The 16,231-nt window shown below is 29.0% G+C and overlaps 1 protein-coding gene across 1 annotated transcript; it reads left to right on the forward strand.

Moving 5' to 3' along the window:
* The first annotated feature begins 2,399 nt into the window (after nucleotides 1–2,399).
* LOC137820469 (14-3-3-like protein) lies at nucleotides 2,400–4,847 on the forward strand. Its single transcript, XM_068624581.1, has 4 exons — nucleotides 2,400–3,384; nucleotides 3,696–3,818; nucleotides 4,352–4,468; nucleotides 4,562–4,847. Exons 1-4 carry the CDS (start codon nucleotides 2,899–2,901, stop codon nucleotides 4,613–4,615), a joined length of 780 nt encoding a protein of 259 aa, XP_068480682.1. The 5' UTR covers nucleotides 2,400–2,898; the 3' UTR covers nucleotides 4,616–4,847.
* The last annotated feature ends 11,384 nt before the right edge of the window (nucleotides 4,848–16,231 follow it).

Here is a 16,231-nt window from a genome sequence, read left to right on the forward strand (position 1 = left end):
AAATTGAAAAAACCACCGTACCAAATTGACTATTGACTATAAATATAGGGACGAAAAGATAATTAAACCAATTAATTTTTATTTAATGATTTCTAAGAGAGATGTTTAAATAAATCTTATTAAACTATTTATGAATTCAAAATATCAAATTGCCGGCATCATCTCTTAACAAAACATCCAAAGAGAAAAAAAATAAATCAAGTTGAATCTTTAATAGGAAAAAAATACTTAACCGAATAAATTTTTTGATCAACTTAACCTAACCATTCTATTACTACCTTCTTAGGATTACATTTCAGCACAACAATACTTTAATTATCTTCAAACCTTAAAGAAAATTAAGAGAAAAATAGAATTTAGAAATATAAAATTTCTAATAAATATAAAGAATAACATTTATAACTTTTCTATAAATTATCTATTACTTTCTATTTAAACTTTTTATCTCTACTAAAATTTTAACTCTTATCTAGGTTTTTGCTATAAAAAATCAAGATTATCTCTGAATTATATTATACCATAAAAATACTATTTGTATTATTACATCTCTCAGCTGATAACAAAAATTACATCTCTCAAAATATATAATTTTATATATTTATATTTAAAAAAATCCTAATCAAACGTTTAAAACTAATATTATTATAATGTTAAGTTATAAAAAAAAAACTAGTAAGTTCTACCAGGTGAAGGATAATTTATAAAAGAAAAAAAATGTTTTGTTGCCTCATTAGCTTTAAGTCGTAACTTGTTCTCAGACCATAATTTTTTTAGGGAAGTTTATCTAATACTTGTTAGAATAATTCTTGAAAGCGACCAACAGTTTTCAAAGGATAACATGCTTGTGGTTTCTAAATATTTTGTAAAGTTCATTATAGTTATAGTGACATTTTCTAAAAAAAAAATTATTATAAAAATTGAGTTGCAAAACGGATAATTGATAGTCATATAACTTAACAACACTATCTCAATGGAAAGTGATTGAAACAAAACATATATATATATAATATATATATATATATATATAACAACATTAATAATAGTAGTAAAAATAAATAATGGATGGTTTCTTTTCCTCTTTCTTAGAATAGAAATCACGTCTTTTTTTTTTATGTAAACTTATATTATGTTATTGAAATAGATTTTTTACAATATAATTTCGCTCTTGGTATCGATACATGTTTTAGTCTATTGTAAATATTGTGCCCCAAAAAAACATGTTTATTTGTTTTATAATAATATAAGATTTACCGATTATTTTGAAAAATATCTATAATTTTTAAAAAATTTCAAGCATTATTATAAATTAAATATAATATATTTTGTATTGTGGAGTGACAAATGAGTTTTCGATATATTGATTATTCGGTAAAAAAAGACAACTGACAAGTAACTAATCACTCCCTACACAGAATTAGGGATGATTGGACTTTTATGGATTTGACACAAACTTGTAAGAAAATTATAAATAGAAGACGATAGAAAAAAAGGTATTAATTCTATAATTATTGGACATACTCATTGTTGACTTCAGCGTCTAGTATTTTTATAGGTGTTATTACATATTTATAATTTAAAAATAATTTGTAAAGTTTTTAAATTTTATTTTTCATGTTACTCGTTATACTGTCTTAAATTTATTTTACCAATATCGAAATATTACTCGAACAAAATATTAAAGTTCTAAAATATATATAACTATATTATAACTTTAATAATTATTAAAAATAAGGATATTGCAAGTTATTTTGAAGTGAGCGTTGTCCGTGAATTGGGCACTTGATTGAGTTTTTAAGGTGGAGTGATCTACAATAATTGGCTTACTCAAGAAACATGTTTTATTTATGTATCAGAAGTTTTACTGATTGGGCTTTGACATCAAGCTTAAAATATAAGGATCCTTTCTTACTGAACCTCCCTTCAAAAGGTTTATTGGTCAACATCTGTTGGGTGGAAAAGTATAAATAAATAGTTTTAGCAGTTGACTTTTCTGACGGTACTTATGGATTAACTTCTCATTGGGTCCAACAGTTCAAAATCCCTAATAAAGTAAGAAAATCCTATAATATAATTTATTTAATTATTTTTATGATTGATTTGAAAGAGGTTAGTGTAGTGTTTAAAGTAAAGTTATTATATTAACTTCAAAGTAGGGTGACATAATGTTTGATATGGAAAATGTGTTGGAGGTTGGGCAGAGTAGAGCGTAGTGGCTATTGTGACCTACTACTACTTTGTTGATTCTTAATTAAGGAGGACCGAGGAAATAAAAAGAAGAAGAAAAGTTACAGTGAAAAGCACTTTTAAGGGCCTAGTCGAATCCAATATTGAAATGGGCCCATTACCAACTAACCCAGCCCATTCCTTTTCCTTTCCCTATTAGCCATAATTGAATTTTTGAATGGGAAACCTTTTTTGGTTCAATTCATTCAAAGTTGAAACTTTTGAAACCAACGAAAAGGAATATTATTCCCGGTCATAAATTAAATTAAAAGAAGAGAGATTCGTAAATGCCAGAGTGTGAGAGAGAGGGACTCACCAACCTTTCCGCCACACAACAACAGCACAGAGTATCAAAACCCCGTGTCAATGACAGCTGTCTCTTTTTCTTAGTTTGAAATTTAAATTTTAAATTAAAATAACAACAACTTCCAATTTTCAGATATTAAAATTATTTCCAAATAAAAGTTCCTCATCCAACGGTTCATATTCGATCGCCAAAACAACCCACCCACGCTTCTCAAAACGCAATTATCGGACGCCATACCCTCAAAACCACCCTTTCCCTTTCGTCGATCTCCGTCTCCCTCATCGCTTCCTCCCTCTCTCTGTCTCTCTCAGTCTCTCTCTCGCTCTCTAATCCCTAACCAGATCTCGCTCTCTCTCCAGGATTCAACAATGGCGGCCGCTCCCACGCCTCGCGAAGAGAACGTGTACATGGCGAAGCTCGCCGAGCAGGCCGAGCGCTACGAAGAGATGGTGGAGTTCATGGAGAAAGTGTCCGCTGCCGCTGATAACGAGGAACTCACCGTCGAGGAGAGGAACCTCCTCTCCGTAGCCTACAAGAACGTGATCGGAGCGCGTCGCGCCTCGTGGCGTATAATCTCCTCGATCGAGCAGAAGGAGGAGAGCCGCGGCAACGAGGATCACGTCGCCGTCATCCGCGACTACCGATCCAAGATAGAGTCCGAGCTCTCCAACATCTGCGACGGTATTCTTAAGCTCCTTGACTCTCGCCTCATTCCCTCGGCTTCCTCCGGCGATTCCAAGGTCTTCTACCTCAAGATGAAGGGCGATTACCACAGGTACCTTGCCGAGTTCAAGACCGGCGCAGAGCGCAAGGAGGCTGCCGAGAGCACTCTCGCTGCATACAAATCCGCTCAGGTTCGCCTTTTTTTTCCCTACTTTCCATTTCTTATTTTTACGATTTCGTGATTCAGATCTGTTCGACTTATTATCCAGAATTGCGATAGTGAGTTGTAATTTTACTATTTTTTTATCCTGTCTGTGAAATCTGTATGATTGTGGAGCGGTTAGCTAATGTGAATTTGAACTGCTAATTGTCCAACTGCACACGAAATATCCGTGCGTTTATATTCTGTAAAATTGGAATTGAACGATTTTCGTTGTAGTGTTTTTTATTCTATCTTTTCATTTATTGTTTGGAAGTATTAAAGTGTTTCGTTGTTTTGCAGGACATTGCCAATGCCGAACTGCCTCCAACTCATCCAATTAGGCTTGGCCTTGCTCTTAACTTCTCTGTATTTTACTATGAAATCCTTAACTCTCCCGATCGTGCCTGCAACCTTGCAAAACAGGTTAGATTTAGAGAGAGTGAATATTATGGCCTTTGTTTTCATATGTATATCTGTGGTTACTATATTTTGAGCAGACTTTTTTATGTTTTCCGGGGAAAAGGATGGAATTGGGCCCTCTGCAGTTATTATTGTCCATTAATAACTTTATGTCAACTCCAAATTGCATCTCGTTAATGTTGATGCAACAATGATGTTACTTGTTGGATTCTAGCGTCTAAATATGGAACGTTACAGTTGTTGATACCTGTAGCTAGAATGAGTTGTCAAATGTTTATTGGATTTCACAATGAATTTTGGAAGTCTGATAATTGTAGCTAGCATACAACAATCTATCAACATTTGACGACTTAATCTGGGTATTGTATAGAAGGGGCACCTCACCTGAGTATTACCGTGGACTATATTATTTTTAGTCTCTGACTTGAAAGTTTTCTGATACAAGTTGCAAGAGCATAATTTTTAGTATCGAATGCTCTGTTTTGATGGCTTATTTCGTACTCATCAAGAATCTTTTTCCTTTTCATACGCACTAGGCTTTTGATGAAGCGATTGCTGAATTGGATACACTGGGAGAGGAGTCATACAAGGATAGCACTTTGATCATGCAACTGCTTCGTGATAACCTCACCCTTTGGACCTCTGACATGCAGGTATTGATTTTAGTTTGCCACAGCTTGTCCAACACGATCTTTTCGTTTTCTTATCATTAACTTATTGATGATATTGGTTTACTGTGGCTTCAGGACGATGGTGCAGATGAAATTAAAGAAGCAGCACCGAAACAGGATGATCAGTAAAGATGTTTTACTGCTAATTAGAATTGAACTTCTCCTCTATATCTTTTTGAAGGGAGGTGTTTGTCGCTAATATCTTTGGTGCTGGGATTTTAGGCATTCATGTCTGTTATGAATTGTGGATGTACTGGGCCGTTTTAGTTTGTCCTTCCATTTTCAAGTGTTTTTCCAAATTGCCTATTTTATTAAGGACACTTTTAAGTTTTTATTTTATGGAATTGGAATTTTAAGATTCTCTTCTATCTAGTCAACTTGATGTCACCATCTTTTTTATTGTGAGGATTAGCAAGATCTGTGTTCACTTTGAAACCTCTAAATTGGAATTGGTTTTGGTTTTGGTTTTGGTATTGTACGTTTTAAATATTCTGAGGGTTGTACATTTCATTCTGATAAAGCGTGAAGAACTTCTGCTCCTATTTTCTAGGCGTAACACCTTCGGCGTTGAAATCCTGATTGTTGATTTATTTATTTTTAACAATTCTAGCAATGTATTCTATACTATTTAAATATATCTTTTTAAAAGTTTATGAAATATTACAAAAGACGGGTATGAGTATATACGAGTTGTAAATAAATGTAAAGTATTAAATAAATAAGAGTAGTAAATAAGCTTAGTATTAAGTAAATGAGAGTAGTAAATAAACAAGTATTAAGTAAATGAGAAAGGCTCCAAGAGATTATATTTATAGACGTAAGGGTCTATAACGTCTACCAGTTTTAGTCATAAGGAGTGATGTTGATCTTTACGATTCAGTTATAAGAAGTGATGTTGATTTTTACATGATGATTATTTTCTAAATAAGGAGTGATCTCGATCTTTACAGTTATAGAGGATGATTATTTTCTAAATAAGAAATGATGTTAATCTTTACACTTATAGAGGATGATTATTTTCTAGAGAGATACACGGATAACTGCTCCATGTTTATGTTTATAGGACTAGTACACTACTTCTCCAAGTTTGAAAATCTGACTTTAAAGAGGTCGAGCTTGAGCTTTTAGTTATTATATAAATAGTCTTATAGACCAACCATTTATAACTCAATCAATGATAGGAGCAAAGTGTGATAAATACCATAATTGTTGTTAATTTATGATAAATAATAGTTATAATAAAACAAATCTTACATGTATTAATCAAAAGATTTTAAACTTAATGATTAGATATACATTTTCGAGGAGTTGTGTCAATGTAACGGTTGACGTTTCATTTAAAGTTGTGATCAAATAGTACATTGTGTAATTGAATAATTCGTTTATTTTTTTGGATGAAAGGACACGTTGTCTAAAATGTGTACATTGAACTTCGAAAAACTTTTTTGAACTTCTTTTCGCACTTATAGTGGTTTTTTGGAAACAATTTGTTTATTTATGTAAATATTTTTTTCCCTTTTTATTTGACCTTTCACTTTGCTTCTCTGAAATTTATGACGCTTGTGGTGTTGTCCTTTCGTTTGTGTATTATGTTCCACTTTGTCTTCGTGTAGTTCTTTTTTCTCAAGGTACGTCTCAATGTCTTCCTCCTCTTCATCTTTTGATTTTTTTTTTCTTTTAGTAGAGATAGCCCTCTAGTGAATAGGGATGTTGATCCTATAGGTTGAGGCTCTTCGTCGACTCGTTCTCTGTTCAAGGTGATTCCTTGGAAGTTGAGTCTTCTCTAGTGACTTTGGTTGAAATTGCGCCGCCTGCTAGTGTTGTCGTAGCCTTTGTTGTTACTCCACTTGGGTTACCCAAGCATAAAGCTTATACCTTAAACACTATTAAAATCCATGAAACCATTATAGTAAAAAGGAATAGCAAAGGCAAGTTTTCCACAATCTCTAATCCTGAGTACTCTTGGGTACTCGACGAAGTAAACAACTATGTTTCAATTTTTACTTCTAAAGTGAAGGTTGGAGAGTTTATCTCCTCCTTCGATATTTGTTCATATTCTTTGTTCGACTTCGTTTCGGCCAAACATTGTTCTTCATTTGACCGAGTCTTCATGAAACCTCTCCTTAATGAGATGATTTCACTTTTGTATATGAATACTTATTCAAATAACTTGATATTTCTTTCCCCTTATCTGCTCTTGAGTGTTGTATGCTCACAACGATGAATGTGGCTCCTAGCCAACTTCATTTGACATTAGGGCTTTTCTAAAGGCCTTTCAAGTTTTGTGCCATCATCTCCACATCAAACCAGCCACAAACACTTTCATGTGTTTCAACCGGCTAAAGCATGGTGAAGAAGTTTTTCGGATATCTCTCAACAGGGCTCAAATTGGGTCTTTGTTTACCATCTATGACATTGACAAGGCTTGTAAATGGCAAAGGTCTCCTTACTGTTCCTCGGGCAGAGGATCCAATGACCATTTTCATATGTAATGTTTTTGTAAAGTGTTATTTTAATATTTTATTGATTATTCTTGTTTCTTTTTGCAGAGATTATGGGGAAAGAATTTCATTTGAAGAAAATGTTGGCTATGGAGCGGGAGCTTCAAAGGATTCTAAGGTGGACGACTTCACAAAAGATGGTTTGCAAAACCCAAGCAAGAGTCTAAGGGTTGATGTTGCTAAAGTTGATTTTTCGACTTCTAAGAAAACGGAAGTAACGCCCAAGGACGTGTTGGTGCGAGTAACAAATATTGCTGGGAATATTAATCAGGCTCGAGTGGCCACTCAACAAAGTACTCCTTAATCACATCGATAAATATACCTATTTCCTCTTAGTCACATTCTTCAATGTATTAGGGTAATTTTCTACGGAAAGAGGGGTCAAGTGTCTTGGCTTAAACACATCTCGACAACTGCTTCTAGCTCCAAATCATTGTGGCATGTGGGAATGTAAGCAAATGAAGTGTGATTCAGCGAAGGGTTCTTAATCCCTATGATGTTAGGTTGATTAATTTTGTTGCCCTATGAATAACTTGGATGGAGTTGAGGTGATGTTGGTGAGGTGTATGACTGTGGTGCATCATTACAAAGAGATGATTGGAAAAAGCCTAGAGGGGGAAGCTCGGCTGCGAGCGCTCGAGGAAAAAAACAAAAAGTTGTTAAAAAATAAGGTTGAATTGAATTTTGCTTCCAAAACTCAAATGTTAGAGGTTGTACAGAGCGCACTCAAATCAAATCTTTGGAAAAGGAGATCTAGCTTATATAGGCTACTTTAGAAAGCGTAAAGGAGATTTCCAAGAAATCATAAGAGTTGTTTAAAGATAAATTAAAGGAAGCTCAAGTCTGAATAAGCCAATATGAGGTGAGAAGGAAGAGGCCGAAACTTGAATTGTTATTTTATTTTATTCATAAGAAATACAAATTATTTTCTTCTACACCAAATGAAGTCTACATTTTCCTGCCACACTGTCATCTATTCACGTGAACTTTTTTTAGTGGTACTAGTTTACAAATAAAAGTGTTATCACCACTCGTGAATCAAATTAAAGATGGATAGGGACGTGTGTTGTGTTTGGATGTGTTGTATAATATTCATGTTTAGAACAACTAATTAATGAAGAATTACATACTAAGAAAGGTGAGGATGGAAAGAAGGTGCACATGAGAAGAAATGAGAGCAATTGGAATGTGAAGTTAGGGAGCTTACACTTTGCCTTTACATAGAAGGTTAATCACGTTGTGCATAAATATGTATGTGTAGAATAAGTCTCATAACCGATTATGGTTCCTTGCATAATCAGTTATGGAAGTGAGACATTGTGTGACAAAAAATTCAAATATGCATTTTCTTTATTTAGACATGATAATTACATTTTTTTAATTGTAGTGAATATTTTTTACAAAAATACACACATTTATTTATCAAACAAAACTTAATAATATATTAATCTTAACAATTTCAAGATAAGAATATTTGTAAATAAATAAATTATACAATTAAATTTAATTTATTTTTCAGTCACATCAGTCAAATTTGTTGAATTAAGGGGAAGCTAAGTTCAAGAGGGAATGAATTGTACTCAGTAAGATTTTTGCAATAAATGGTTTATAATAATTATGACAGAATTATTTCAATAGATTGTTGACAACAGATTGATCTTATAGAGAAGTACACTAATTAAGAAAATTAATTTGTTTTATTAAAAAATGATTAAATTCTTTAACACACAAATGTTAAAACAAAATCTTGTAAATCATAAACACAGTTCGAAAAGATTTAAATTTGTTTTAAGAAATAAATTTCTGAATAGATTTGACTCCAAGAACACTAAAAGAATCTTTATCTTGGTCCCAAACAAATATAGAATTATAAAACAATAGGTAAGAGAACAAAAACACCTTGACTATGAACCAAGAAATACAACAGACCTCCCAAATCACAGCAGAAATCTTTGACCTCTATCTAGATGATGAGGATTTGACTCCAAGAATACTTAAAGATCTTTCAAAGACTAATTCTTCCAAAAACTTTCTCACTAAGGTTCTCACATATGTAAAAGTGTAAGTTGTATGAGTAACTTACTTTTTTTCTGAAGTAATGCAGTCCCTTTTATAGAGAAATAACATAAACGATTTTTAAACAAAATGGTGCAGTTAAGTAAAATCAACCTCTTAAAAAATCGAAACAATTTGTTGATTTCACTTAAAAACTATAATGCATGTAAAGTGATTTTTCTCAATGAGAATATACTCAAATTGAAAATTTTCTTATTTTACATATTAAAATGTGGTTTTCAGTATATAAAACATATTGCAAAAAACTCTAAAAACATTTCAGTATTTTCAATAAATTGATTTACAAGATAACAGATTAAAAAATTATAACTTTTCAATAAACAAAATTAATCAGTTGAAAAACAATCTAACAAGTTGAAAAACATTCTATTCTTGGATCAATCATCATTCATAAAGGTAGACACATAAGGCAACAAGTCTTTAAACAAGATTTCATCAAACACTGAAGTTGAGATCCTTGAGATGTCTAACAAAATTAACTATAAATTTTTCATATATATATATATTCAAATAACCTCATTTTTTTTTCTTTTTTCATACATATTTTTAGATGAATATATTTAAATATTTTATAATTATTTATAATCAAATTTTATTTAATTTTATAAAAAAGTAACAATTTTGTATCTACCATATTGTCTGATAATTTATATGTTTTCAACGGTTTTTGAAATAATATTTTAATTCGTACATTTTCCTGCACAAATAAATAATTTAATTTAATTTTTAATTAATTTCAATGACAAAAATATATTTGTAATCTTATTTTTTTATTTAAAAAATATTTTATTATCAAAACTAATTATATTATTCACAAATTTTTATTATTTTTTTATTTTTTTAAATTCAAATCATCTTTCTTTTCCGTCCCTTCTCTTTAGAATCCAACTTTTTTCTCTCTTCTAAATCTATTCTTCAATCCAAAGAAAGAACTAAATTACAACAAATATTGGCTAAAATCCTTAGGAATTCACTTCTTCCTCTTTTTCCTTTTCACAATTTCCCTCTCCACTTTTCTCTTTTTATAATTTTCCTCTCCAATTCAAACACCTGTTATATTTTTATTCTTCTAATTAAAACACAATACCTCCGATCTGCATTCTGATTTTAGAGTTAAAAATTAACAAATCAATAGAGAAAATTGTTTGAAAGAAATATTTTGTTAATTAGAAAAGTAAAACGGAAAACGTTAGAAAAGGTAAGAAAAAAAGATAACGAAAGGGTAAGATAGTATATTACTTTGCTCCAGGCTATGCCATATTTCATGTGAACAAGAAACATGACTGAAATTGCATTCCTATATTTTTAAAATATTTTTCATTGTTGTTTTCATAACACTTATACTGTTACATTTAAAGATACTTAACATTCCATTATATAAATCATACAATAATAATATTTTAACAAAGTTATCATTTATAAAGTTGGTTTTTCAACAGTTTCGTTCCTATCATTTATACTATTATTATTAATTTGTATTTTCATTGTTTTATGGTTGAAAAAAGGAGAGTGTATAATGGAACTCTATTGATTTCTTGGAAGTTATAAAAGCTACAAATATGAATTATTCAAAATGGTTTGAAAATTTTGAAGCAGTTATTGATGTATTGTTAATTATAAAACATTTAAAAGAAATGTTTTGAAATCAAATATGTGTAAAAAATATATTAACATTGATGACATCTTTTCAGTTCATTTTTAATTAAATGTGTGATGTAAATTTTTAAATATTTGATTTACCCTTTAAATCATTAAATGTTAAACCATTTATTAATTACTTAATTTAAAAATATTTATTTGAATTTGACAATAAGACATACTTATTTTTATTTACAATGAAAAATCAATGTTATACCTAGTTATTTGTAAAATAGTTTTGTTATAATTTTTTTTATTTGGATTGAATGAGAATTAACTTTACTCTTACCTATCTCCATTCTTAATGGAAAATCAGAATTGTGTAATTTTTTTTTTGTATAAATTTCTTTCTTTTATCAAATATTTCTTATTTTTAATTAATTTCTTTATAGTTTACATGTCATAAAAATAAGATATACATTATATCTTTAGCATGTAGATTATTACAGGGATTTTATTATATCTTAATTACTTCTAAATAATCAAATACAAGATTACTTGTGTGGTTATTCATATGTAATTTTTTAAATAGTTAAATATTAAATATAAGATAACACGGTTGTACATGTATTTAAACAATTAATATTTTTTATGTATTTTTATCCAAATAACTTTAAATGATGAAATACTAAACATAAAATAATGAGTATATATATATATATATATAACACAACGTTTTCATATATAAAGATAATGTAAAATAAAATAGTATAAACTATTTAATATAGTTTTTTAAAAATGTTATTTCTAAAATTATGAATTAAATAATAAAATTGTGGTTTATAAAATATGATCTAAAATTGTGGTTTATAACTATTGTAATTGGAACTTTTGAATCACTCTATAGCACACTCCTGATTGTTGTGTTTAAGCTAATTTTGTGACATAGACTTTAAAAAAAATAAAAAACATTAAAATTTATAGTTTAAAATAATAAAAAACAAGACATTTAATTATGAGTATTTTAAATTATATTTAATTAAAGTTATTTTTAATATAGGTAACGATTATTAAAATATGATTTCTTTATCCACATTTATAAATAAAAATTCAAATCAAACCTTCTTTCTAAAATTAAGATACAAATTATTTTTATTATTGTTATTGATAATATTATTAATTGATCTTATCAATCTTATTTTTTTCTTTTGAATTTGTCGATTTCTCAGTTTTTTATCTCGAGTTTAAACTTTTGACTTTATTATTCATTAATTTGGACTTGAGCTTGGATATAAGTCATGAATTCTCACTCAATGGGCTGGATCAACTGGAACTCTCGGTCTATGGTCTCGATATATGCTCTCGGGTAGGTATGTGTACCTATAAGGGGCTCCGATGATAAAGTCATAATTGATTTTAATTAATTATCAGATAAAATTTACTATACTTAACTCTTGAGTTGATCACCTATTTATAATACTTTCTTATTGGATCTTAAACCCAATTATGTTTTTACTCTTTCTACCTAATATTCATTAAACATACTACTCGGATTTAGACCTATTTAATCGCTTTGCTACAATATTTTACTATTTAATTATTTATTCATTTCTGTTTAATTTTTAGTCTTATTGTCGGCTTTTTAACCTTTCAACCTTTCGGTCATTCGACCTACACAGTATATTATTATTATTATTTATTAATAGTATTAACAATAATAATATTAATAATCAAAATATAATAATAATAATAATAAAATTATCATAATAATAATAATTATAATCATAATAATATTATTATTATTATTAATAACCATCCTGATATGATAATAAAAGTTATCTATTCTCTACAACAACATATTACTAATAATAAAAATATAATACAACTACATTCGAGAATACCACAAAAAAAATAACAAACACAACAAGACAACCAAATTGAGCACAATCCAACCCTTATATTTCATATTTAGAATGCATAAATGAAAATCATTACATAGTAAAAACATTACTTTAGTATCATATATCACAAGGTGAAAACAAATGAGATGGTGATTAAGAGAACAAATATATTTTAGCTTAAACTAGGTAGCAAGAGATAAATATTTCCATTATTTTACATAAAAAATAAAAAGACATGGTCACATATCATTTTCAAAAATATTTATTCCAAAAGCAAAATTTGATACTTATTACACATATGATGCTAATTTTTTTTGCCGGTATCATCTTTTAAAGTTTTCAATTTAGCAAAACTTTAATTAATTTTTTTAAAGACTTGTATCACTATTGTTCTTACAAGGCTTGTTTTAATATAACATTTTTCTTGTATTCGTTAACCAAAACTCTTCAGTTACTCGACTTTTCAGTATTTTGGCATATTTCAATTGTGATAACGAATTCATGATCTCACGGGTGAAAGAACTTGCAAAAAGCTCTATGATGATTAAGTTAGTTTCAATTTTAAATATATCATACTCTTGGATATTAGGTTTTATTAGTTTTATTGGACCAGTTTATAGTATTTATATTACTAGGTCCAAGTTTTGTCATTATTAATTTATCATTAATTAACAAGTAATCTAGGTCAACATTATGAAGGATGTCTTTATCAACATTCGAAAGGTGGTCAAGACAAGATGTTACGTGTTTTTTTTAATCAGCAAAGACAAAATGTTATGTTAAAGTGAATTAATGACCAGAAGACCGAGAATCAATTTAAACATTGAAAACTGGTTGATTCAACTATATGATCATGTCATAGAACTTACACAATAGATGAATATTTCAAAGGTGTGTATTGATTCATTAAAATCAATCATCATTTATATTTATTTATTCTATCAACTAATTTGTTAAAAGAATGTTCTCTTATATCTATTCTTAAGTCCTTCGAGTAACCAAAAAAGCTTTAACCACTACAACACACAAATCTTTTGTCATATTATAATTTTTATTATACTTATTATTATTATTAATATTATTAATAATATAAATATTATTACTATAATTTATATTATTAATATTATTCATAATATAACTATTATTAATATTATTATATTAGTCATAATATAACTATTATTAATATTATAAATATTATTAATTTTCACTTTTTATTATTTTTTAATTAAATTTGAAATAAAGTTTTTTTTAATTAAAATTTTAATACATTACATACAGATATAATCTTTATGTAACACTTTTTATTATTTTTTAATTAAACTTAAAATAATGTAACAATTTTTTTTAATTAAATTTTTAAATATCTTGCATACTGATGATATCTATATATAATAACTTTTGTTCTTTGAATTAAATTTTAAATATCTTACATATGAATTATATCATGTTATTATCCATGCTTCATGAAAAGTTGCATACGAAAAAATTTGTATGTAATGTTTATTTACATACTTAATAGAGTCTGTATGTAAATATTCATATGTAACGTTTACTTTTCATACCGAATCGATGTGTAATTCCAGATTGTTTTTCTAGTGATAAGTAAGTTTTTCATAATAATCTTCTCTTTTTCAGATATCTGCATCTCGAACTAATCCTGACAGTAGTATGTTACAAAATTTCTCCTTAGAAATTTGAGACAACTTATGCATACTTACAAAATGATGGTTCCTACTTGTAAGAATATAAAATCACTGGAGTTATGACTCACTTTACATTATTTCCCACAACAGGTAGGTGTTAGCAAAGGTGTGAGAATACCAATGAAAATAACACACTCCAATTATCGCTCTCACAATAATACTTAAGGAGATTATAGATGTATAAAGTATATTGGTGCAAGAGTAAATTGTAGCAGATTGAATTGTACAGTACCACGAGTTTATTATAAGCTGTATGGTACTCTATAAATACACTTATCTAACCATATTTTAAATTCATAATACAAATAATTTTCCTTTAATACAATATTTCATCTGAAAGAGACTCACCTGATGTATAAAATGGTTGAGTAAAGTATGAACATAACCCTTGTATTCCCAGCACACATACTTTGAAGTAATTAGAATATCAGCTTTTATTAATTTTATATTTATTCTTTTTTGCTATTGTGATTTGTGTTCTTAGTTTTATTAATGGTTTTGTTCTACTGGATTTTAAAAGCTTTTAGCGAAATAAAAATAACTTGATTTAAACTAAAAATATACAAAAGCACTAATTTTTTACTTCTAAAGATTTGGAAGGAAATTGACTGATAGTTTTTGAGCAATCTATTCATTTACTTAAAGAATTTTATATTTTTATTAGCTTTTTCTTTCTTTTAACTTCTCCTTTATCCTTATATTTATCCCAAAAGAATGTAAATATTCTAGTATTATTTTTGTATGAAGAGGGACAACAAAATTGACTTCATTTTAGTATTATTTTGAAAAAAATGTTTTGAGTTCAAGCATATCATGACCCTTGCATGATGCGTTTTACAACTATGAATGCTTACAACTTAGCTATTTATGGCTACACAAGGCTGAAATGCTACACAAGGCTGAAATAGCACAAAGAATTGTCCTCCTTTATAATACGAAGGAAACAAGACCGGTTTGTGGTTTGAACTTTATGTTCCAAAGTATAAATCAATTTATTAAATGAAAAAGATACTATCACTCTTTATTGCTGTAATACTATGATTTGCAAATATTCATTCCCCTGCAAAAAAGGATTCGTCCATCTCCAGCACAGAAGACCCACCATGTGTTTTTATCAGTAAAAGAATCAATCTCTACACAGAAAAAGCTGTGTAAACAAATGTGATGTGTCCCTTGACAAATTGCAAAACAAATAACAACCTTCAGGTACTTGCCGGACTGGAAAAAGAAAATTAGAATTGACTTACTGAGTCCACACTGATTGCATACCATTATTTTCTCTAGTTGTCAACCTCTGTCACCAAAATTCAGTCATTAATCCAACCATGAATGCAGGAATCACACTCTAACACTAACCGAATAGAGATTCCTTGTGCCAAAAGTCATAGTTCAACATTGCGAATCTGAACACAACTGAGAGAAACACTTTCAAAACTAAGGGAATCAATACTTGCCATCAATCACTTCAGAAAACTACCAGATAATTAGTGAATTTTGCCAGATTCAGGAAAGCAATGCACTCTAGCTTCTTCTGTCACAGCTGGAAGAACAAAATTCTGGGACCATGTATATAAGCCTAGTGAAAAAGAAAACAGATCAATTTACTCTCTCTTTCGTTTAAATTAAAAACCCCTTCTTTCTAAGACTTTAGCTATAACTTGTTTCTCAGTTCTTTATCTATTTTCCCGTCTGTGCGAAAGATTTGAGAAGGGGAGGATGGATATGAAACATGACTTCCTCTACAAGAAATATTCATGATATAAACTAGATAGTTAATTCCTGATCTTTCAACTTGTTACAAGATAATACCATTTTACTTGCTACCCAAATATAAAACCACTTATTCCATAGAAATTACAGTAGTGTGAATAATCAAATTCCTTATACTTTTACATAATCTAGTTAAGAATGCTTCAACATGTAACCAAAAAGACTACTTCTTTTAAAGTTTAAAGAACCACGACAATCTTCAATCGAGAAACTTCA

The sequence above is a fragment of the Phaseolus vulgaris genome, chromosome 9 (assembly GCF_051622355.1).
Source record: "Phaseolus vulgaris cultivar YP4 chromosome 9, ASM5162235v1, whole genome shotgun sequence".
Classification (NCBI taxonomy): Eukaryota; Viridiplantae; Streptophyta; class Magnoliopsida; order Fabales; family Fabaceae; genus Phaseolus; species Phaseolus vulgaris.